General features: G+C 59.2%; 1 protein-coding gene across 1 annotated transcript; it reads left to right on the forward strand.

Annotated features, from left to right (window-relative positions):
• Window positions 1-2,436: 2,436 nt before the first annotated feature.
• LOC133361178 (uncharacterized) lies at window positions 2,437-7,581 on the forward strand. The gene is made up of 4 exons (XM_061580062.1): window positions 2,437-4,173; window positions 6,347-6,846; window positions 6,904-7,237; window positions 7,544-7,581. The coding sequence occupies exons 1-4, from the start codon at window positions 3,324-3,326 to the stop codon at window positions 7,579-7,581; spliced, it is 1,722 nt and encodes a 573-aa protein (XP_061436046.1). The 5' UTR covers window positions 2,437-3,323.
• The last annotated feature ends 1,038 nt before the right edge of the window (window positions 7,582-8,619 follow it).

Raw genomic sequence — 8,619 nt, forward strand, 5'->3', positions numbered from 1 at the left:
GTCTGTGGGTCTCTGTGTGAGTATATGGGTCTCTGTGTGAGTCTGTGGGTCTCTCTGTGTGAGTCTGTGTCTCTCTGTGCGAGTCTATGGGTCTCTGTGTGAGTCTGTGGGTCTCTGTGTGAGTCTGTGGGTCTCTGTGTGAGTCTGTGGGTTTATGTGTGAGTCTGTGAGTCTGTGTGTCTCTCTGTGAGTCTGTCTCTCTCTGTGCGAGGAGTCTATGCGGTGGGTAGTGGGGGGTGTAGTGAGGGGGGGGTAGTGGGGGGGGGGTTAAGGCGCTGCGCTATTCCTTGACGACCAATGGGATGTCCTGGCGGGACTCGGCTGCAGCAGGGCGCTGGGAGCCGTCAAGTTGCTGCCTCTGCACCGCCTTGCACCCCCCCCCCCCCCCCCGGCTCAACTCCTTGGGCTCCCTCCACGTGTCTTACCCCAACCACCAATTCAGCCACACCACTCAGCCACACCACTCAGCCACCCCACCACACCCACCACTCACCACCCAGCCACACCACCCAAACACCACCACACCACCCAGCCACCCCACCCAAACACACCACTCAGCCACACCATTCAGCCACCCCACCACACCCACCACTCACCACTCAGCCACTCCACCCAGCCATCCCACCCAAACACACCACCCAGCCACACCACGCGTCCCACCCATCACTGTAGTAGTCGTCGTTGTGACCATCACGAGTGCTCCTTGTGATGCTCGCCGCCTGCTCCACTCGCGGTGGACGTCAAGGGTCACGTGACGCCAAACATTGCGTGCCAAGTTCGTACGTCTACGTCGCAAGATTTCAAACTCGATTCGTGATTTGACACCAATTAGCCAACACCCGTCACTCGCCTGTGCCAGGCTAGGTGCACTACCCCCCTATGGGCAGACGAATCCCTGTGCCGGGCCAACGTTGTGCCACGCAGGGACAGCTTCCACTGGATGAGGGGGGGTGCCCCTTTCAAATGTGTTGAGAGAAGATGAAATTCATACATTTACGTTGCAAGATGAGATTTTTAAAAGCGCTGTGAGACCTCGCCCACGATACTGGAGGGCGGCTATAAAAAATAAAAATCAGATCACACAGAGACCCCAGTGGGACCCCATCACTAAATAATGTGACGTCCTTCGCGATGACCCCAGTGGGGCCCCATCATTCAACAGCGGGACCCCCATCATTCAACAGCGGGACGTCCTTCACAGAGCCCCTCAGCGGGACCCCCATCATTCAACAGAGGGACCCCCACCATTAAATAATGGGACGTCCCTCACAGAGCCCCTCAGAGAGACCCCATCACTAAATAATGTGACGACCCCCACAGGGACCCCAGTGGGACCCCATCATTCAACAGCGGGACCCCCATCATTAAACAGCGGGGACGTCTCTCGCAATGACCCCAGTGGGACCCCATCACTTAATATAAAAAACAATAAAATCATCACCACCACCACAACCTCCTCCTCTTCGCCATTCACATCTCGGAGTGCTTTTCCTCCAGCGCTCACCTCCCAACCCACAAGTTGTTTAAATCCCCTCCATCCCTGCCTCTCGAATTGTCCAGGCATCCCTTTAAATTTGGCGTCTGCCGTTCGAATCATCGCAAGGGGTCCCGTGGTGGGGGGGGGGGGGCAAGACCCCCTCTATGACCCCCACCAAGACCCCATCGGGGACCCCCACCACCACCACCACCATTGGGGGGGGCTCTGTGTGCCATTACTTCTGTGTTGGTTTTAAGTCTCGCGGAGTCGATATTGTCGTTTAAAGTTGTTGTTGTTGTTGTTGTTTTTTAATGATCGTCACGAGGCATCACAAAGTAATAATCGCTCGGCGTGTGTTTGTTGTTGTTGTTTGCTTGTTGTTTGTATGCACTTTTGATTAAAAACAAAAAAAATGTCACGCAAATCGTATTGCGGGAGGTTGTGGATCGACGGTCAGCTGCAGAAACAGAAGTTCGGAGTCCCCTCTGTGCCCCCCCCACCCCCCACCCCCCACTATACACTACACTACACACTACACTATACACTACACTATACACTACTATACACTACACTATACACTACACTATACACTACACTATACACTACACTATACACTATACACTACACTATACACTACACTATACACTACACTATACACTACACTATACACTACACAAACACTGCACTATACACTACTATACACTACACTATACACTACACTATACACTACTATACACTACACTATACACTACTATACACTACACAAACACTGCACTATACACTACTATACACTACACACTACACTACACACTACACTATACACTACACTATACACTACACTACACTACTATACACTACACTATACACTACACTATACACTACACTACACACTACACTACACTATACACTACTATACACTACACTATACACTACACTATACACTACACTATACACTACACTATACACTACATGCACTACTCTCCCGTCTGGTTCCGGGGGGGTCTGTGCCGTCAAATTCCAGAGAGAGGCTCCTGGGGGAGGAGATGGAACGCGAAATCGAAATCTCGCAGCACTTTGCCCCTCCCCCCAACAGCCCCTTAAGAGGCTACACGGGGCGCCTTTGTCTTTGTGATTTTTCCTGTTTTACGACAGCAGCTGCCGTAAAGGTCGTGAACATTTTTGATCTTTACGGCAGACGTCGCAGTCGTAAAAACCCGGAAGCACGTGCGGCGTGACACGTGGGGAGCCGCCTGCACCGGTCGCTTCCCGCCACCACCACCACCGGCTCTGTGGTTGTTGTGTTGTGGTTGTTGTTGTTGTTATTGTGGTGGTGGTTGTGGTGGTGGTTGTGGTGGTGGTTGTGGTGGTGGTTGTTGTGTTATTGTTGTGGTTGTTGTCGTGATTGTTGTTGTGTTATTGTTGTTGGTTGTTGTGGTTGGTTGTTGTTGTTGGTTGTTCGCGCGATCGAGCGGCTCCAAGTCGGCAGTTCGCCGCCGCCACCACCGCAGCACCGCGGGCGGCCGCCGATTGTCTGAGAGCCGGAGGAGCACGAGGAAGAGGGGGGGGCAGTAGGAGGAGGAGGAGGGGGGGTAGGAGCAGCAGGGGTCGCCTAAGTTCGTCGTCGTGCGTTCAAACAGAACGCAAGCCCGTCGTAAAGCGGGTCCCCACGACCGTCGTAAAGCGGGCCCCCACGACCGTCGTAAAGCGAGTCACGCGCCCGTCGTAAAGCGACCCGCAAGCCCATCAAGCGGATCGCGCGCTCGTCGTAAAGCGGGTCCACAGGACCGTCGTAAAGCGGTTCACCACGACCGTCGTAAAGCGGGGCGCACGCGCCCGTTGTGACGTCATGTTCGCCTCGCGCGCCGCGTGCGCCATGTGCGGCGAGTCGGGGCGTGACGCGCCCTACACGTGTCCGCGCTGCAACGCGCGCTACTGCAGCTCGCGCTGCTACCGCGCGCCCAGCCACGCGGCCTGCAGCGAAGACTTCTATCGTCGCTGCGTGCTCGGCGAGATGACGCGCCGTGGTGGAGGTGGTGGTGGAGGTGGTGGTGGTGGAGGAGGTGGTGAGACTGGACCGGCGTCGTCGCCCGAGCAAGTGGAGCGAATGCTTGGGATGTTGAGGAGGCTCCGGACGCAGCAGCAGCAGCAGCAGGAGAATGAAGATGAGGAAGAGGAGCAGCAAGGAGATTTTGACGCGGAGGAGATGATGACGACGATGATGATGGAAGCCGAGAGGAAGAAGAGCGGTGATGGTGGTGATGGTGGTGATGACAGTGATGACAGTGATGATGTTGACGAGCAAGCAGAGGAGGTGATGAAGATGGGCACGATTGGTGGCGGCGGTGGTGTTGCCACGGCTCACGCAAATGTGCGAATGAATATTGACGACGACGCTTCCGACGATGACGACGACGCCGACCCCAGCAGCCTCGCGGTGAGGCTGCGGGGCCTGAACCTCGACACGGACTCGCGCCTCGTCTGGGAGAGGCTCACTGACTCTGAGCGGAGGAGGTTCCACGAAGTCGTGGACTCGGTCCGTGCCGCGTCGTCGTCGTCGTCGCTGCTACCGCCGGCGGCACCGTGGCTGACATGGCGGCCCTGGTGGGAGCGGGAATACGACCGCCGCCGGGCCGAGCGTCCCGCGGGTGTCGTGGCGGCGGCGGCGGCGGCGGAGAAGGGACAGAAGCTCCGCAGAGGTAAAGGATTTAAAATTCAAATTTTTTACTTTTTCTTTTGCCAGGTAAGGCCCCAATTAGCTGCTTTGTGTAGATCTTTTTCAGAAGCGGCCCTGGCCACCACGGATGATAGCCGAGCGAAGTGGCTCATCATCATCATCATCGCGTGGAATTTATAGCAGAAGCCAAATACTGTAAACGCATCGGGACACGCAGAGACCCACAGAGATAGAGAGATGAACAGAGATCCACAGGGATACATGGAGACCCACAGACTAAACTAACATTTAACTATTTTATTTTACCAGGTAAGGCCCCACTGTGTAGATCGTTTTCAGAAGCGGCCTGGCCATCACAGATGATAGCCGAGTGAAGTGTCTCATTATCATCATCGCGTGGGGACACCAGAAACTCCAAATATACAGCAGCAGCAGGCATCGTCAGGGGTCGGGATCGAACCCACGACCTCCTGCCTACCAGGCGAGGTAGTCAACATCTCATAGCCACCGTGATGATGATGATGAGACGCAGACTCCAAATATGCAGCAAGTGTCGTCAGGGGTCGGGATCGAACCCACGACCTCCTGCCTACCAGGCGAGGTAGTTAACATCTAGCCACCGTGATGATGATGAGAGAGACACGCAAACTCCAAATATACAACAGCAGCAGGCGTCAGGGTCGGGATCGAACTCACGACCTCTTGTATACATCTTGGGGTTAAAGAGAAATTTAGGAGTAAATCCCATTGAGCTCAGAGGTTCTTGTTCACAGGGGCGACTCGGCCGGCAGACATCAAAGCGTTCCACACTCGCTGGCCCACACACCCACACACCCACACACTCACCCACACACTCACCCACCCCCTCACCCACGCACTTCAGTCTCGAGTTAGAACATGCGTTCCGCAGAACATGCGTCCCGTTATTAAGCGGTTCCTGAGCGGTCGACGTCGGACTACTTTCTTGAGCCGCCCGGCTGACCTGTACAGTGACACGGTAACGTGGAGTGATGGGGTCACGCGGAGTGACGGGGTCACGCGGGGGTCACGCGGAGCGACGGGGTCACGCGGGGGTCACGCGGGGGTCACGCGGAGCGACTGGGTCACGCGACGGCGCAACTCCAATCTCGGTTCTTTGCACCGCCGTGGGTTGGCGGCGGGCCGACTCTTGTCGTGCGAAATTGCGATCCGAAACTTCGCGCCCGTCGCTTCGAATCCTCGCGCCCCGTGACGTAAAGGCGGCAAATCCCTCGCCCGGCGCGTTTGACCAGGCTCCGGTTACCCCCCCGAACTTGCTCGCTTTTTCACCGTACGAACTCGGCTCGCTCCACCGCCGCCGCCGTGTGCCGCTGCTCCCCCGCGAGAACCGAGGGCGCGTTGCGAGGACGGAGAGGAAACACGCGGCGTGGCCTCGCTCGGTTTGAGGCCGGCAAGCAGGCGCGTGGATGGCTTCACTATTCTGGCAAATCGACCGATGATGCCGGTCGATGTAATTGCCGGCGAAATGTCACGGTGCTACTCAAACTCTTTAGTTCTTTCGGTGAAGTGACGGTAGGTAGGAAAAATAATAGATCGCGACGTTTCGATCGGTTGCTTGTGTGGCGATCGAAACGTCGCGATCTTGAATTTTTTCTACCCACGTGACTTTAGCGAAAGAACCAAAGAGTTTGAATTCCTGCAGTCACGAACGCTTCGAATGAAGGTCCTACTCACGTTGTCAACGTTGCGGGGACTTGCTGTCCGACACGCCGGCGGGCTGACGGAGTCAACGAATTGGCGCGTTTTGTTTACGCGATGAATCAGCTCGCCGATTGGCTGCGTCGGGTGGTGGAGGGTCACGACACATTTACACACTTGTACGCGATCTAACCCTCTATCGTGAATAGTATAGGTCGCGAAAGTTGCCTGCGCGTTAAACTCAAACGTGACCATCTTCTTGGTTCTTTCGGTAAAGTGACGTAGAAGGGAAGTAATAAAGTAATAAAAATAAAACATAATAAAATAATATTTTAACATAATATTTTATTATGTTTTATTATTTTAAAATAATATTTTATTATGTTTTATTTTTATTATTTTATTACTTCCCTTCTACGTGATGACTTCACCGAAATAACCAAGAAGATGAATCCCTGCAGTCACGAAAGCTTTAAATCGAAATTCAAACGTGACCGTTCGCCGCGCTTTGCTGACAGAGGCGGATAAAGACGATGAGGTGGACGACGAGGAGGTGGACGACGAGTTGGAGGCCACCGCCGGGATCCCCGCGGTGTCCGCGTGCATCCCCCCGCTGCGCTCGCTGTCGAGCCGCGACCCTGCGGCCTGCGTCCCCTTCTCGCTCGTCAACTTGCTGATGGCCTACACGGCGGCGACGCTGCTGGGCCTCCGTCGCCGCGACGACGACGACGCGGCGGCCCCGGCTCGCGACCTGGCGGCGCTCCTCCTGCGGCTCTCCGACCCCTCGGGCCGCCCGGCTGGCGCCGTCTTCGGCAGCGCCGGTGAGGCGGCGCTGGCGGCGCGGGCGGCGCTGCTGCTGCTGCTGCGGGGAGAGGAGGAGGGCGAGGAGGAGGAGGTGGAGGCGCTGTGGTTGCGCTGCCTGGGCGCGGTGGGGACGATCCTGGAGGGGCCCAGGAGCGGAGACCACCGGCGCTTCGTGCTGGCCGCCCTGTCGCACGCCGGCAAAGTGTTTGTGCGCGCGCGGAGAGAGATGAGGCGGGGGAGGAGGGGGGAGACGGGGGGAGCGGAGGCAGCGGCGGCGGCGGTGGCTGATGTGTCCACCGCCACCAGCACCACCGACACCACCGACACCGCCGCCGGCACCACGACCGCCGCACCACCAACCGCCGAGCGCGGACGCAGCGCCGCCGCCGCGGCGCCGTCTCGCGGGAGGCCTCGCGAAGCGCTGGAGGGGGGAGGGGGGCAGGCGGAGGGGCAGGAGGGCGCCGGGCCCAGCGCCTCGTCCTCCGCGTGCTTCCGCGCCCACAAGAAGTGCCTCTTCCTGCTGTCGTGGGCGTCCGAGCGGGGCGCCGAGCTGCCCGCCCTCGCGCGGGCCGTGCGGGAGGAGGAGGAGCGGGCGAGGAGGAGGAGGGTGGACAACGAGGAGGAGGAGGGGGCTGTGTGGGGGGGGGAGCGACCCCCCAGGGTTCTGGTGCAGGAGTTGTGAGCCGTGCGGGAGGAGGAGGAGGAGGGGGAGGAGGAGGAGGGTGGACGAGGGTGGACGAGGAGGAGGAGGAGGGCGGATTACGAGGAGGAGGAGGGGGAGGAGGAGGAGGGGGAGGAGGAGGAGGGGGAGGAGGAGGGCGGATGACGAGGAGGAGGAGGAGGGGGCTGTGCGGGGGGGGGCGACCCCCCAGGGTGCTGGTGCAGGAGTTGTGAGCCGTCGAGGATTCCAGTGAAGGGGGCGGCCAATGGAGGCGGAAGCCGCCGGTGACCTTGGCCTACTCTTCCGTCGACGCCGGTCGGAGGTTTCGCGTTACGGTGGCTGAGCACCGGGGGGAGGGGGGGGGGGCTTCAAGGCCAGCAACAAACAGCACCGTTAGCGAGGTTGTGACAGATAAGATTGTAGCTCGTTTGTGTTGATCGAGGTTGTTACAAGAGATTGGCGGGCGGGGGGGGTAGGACGAGACGGTGGTGAATTAGAGAGTGGAGCAGGGATAGGGAAGAAGCAGAGGGGTGAGGTGACCTGCAGTGTGGTGGGTGGGCGAGTGGATGGGTGGATGGGCGGGTGGGTGGGCGAGTGGATGGGTGGATGGGCGAGTGGATGGGTGGATGGGCGATGTGGATGGGTGGATGGGCGGGTGGGCGAGTGGATGGGCGGGTGTGGCGAGTGGATGGGTGGATGGCGGGGTGGGTTGGGCGAGGGGATGGGTGGATGGGCGAGTGGATGGGGTGGATGGGCGGGTGGGTGGGCGAGTGGATGGGTGGATGGGCGAGTGGATGGGTGGATGGGCGGGTGGGCGGTGGATGGCGGTGTGGGCGAGTGGATGGGAGGTGGGCGAGTGGATGGGCGGTGTGGGCGAAGTGGATGGGCGGGTGGGCGAGTGGATGGGTCGGGTGGGCGAGTGGAATGGGCGGGTGGAGCGCGTGGATGGGCGAGTTGATGGCGGGTGGGCGAGTGGATGGGCGGGTGGGCGAGTGGATGGGCGGGGGTGGGCGAGTGGATGGGCGGGTGGGGCGAGTGGATGGGCGGGTGGGCGAGTGGATGGGCGGGTGGGCGAGTGGATGGGCGGGTGGGCGAGTGGATGGGCGGGGTGGGCGAGTGGATGGGCGGGTGGGCGAGTGGATGGGCGGGTGGGCGGAGTGGATGGGCGGGTGGGCGAGTGGATGGGGGCGGGTGGGGGCGAGTGAATGGGCGGGTGGGCGAGTTGGATGGGCGGTGTGGGCGAGTGGATGGGCGGGGTGGCGAGTGGATGGGCGGGTGGGCGAGTGGATGGGCGGGTGGGCGAGTGGTATGGGCGGGTGGGCGAGT

Source organism: Lethenteron reissneri, chromosome 71, assembly GCF_015708825.2.
Source record: "Lethenteron reissneri isolate LAM-NWPU_2019-01 chromosome 71, ASM1570882v1, whole genome shotgun sequence".
NCBI lineage: Eukaryota > Metazoa > Chordata > Hyperoartia > Petromyzontiformes > Petromyzontidae > Lethenteron > Lethenteron reissneri.

What these genes read in the sequence shown, in the direction of transcription:
- LOC133361178 (XM_061580062.1), top strand. Translation starts at nt 3,324, where the DNA reads ATGTTCGCCTCGCGCGCCGCGTGCGCCATGTGCGGCGAGTCGGGGCGT. An exon ending in GGGACAGAAGCTCCGCAGAG is followed by an intron (nt 4,174 to 6,346) that starts GTAAAGGATTTA and finishes CTTTGCTGACAG; the next exon opens with AGGCGGATAAAGACGATGAG. An exon ending in GGAGCGGGCGAGGAGGAGGA is followed by an intron (nt 7,238 to 7,543) that starts GGGTGGACAACG and finishes CGAGGATTCCAG; the next exon opens with TGAAGGGGGCGGCCAATGGA.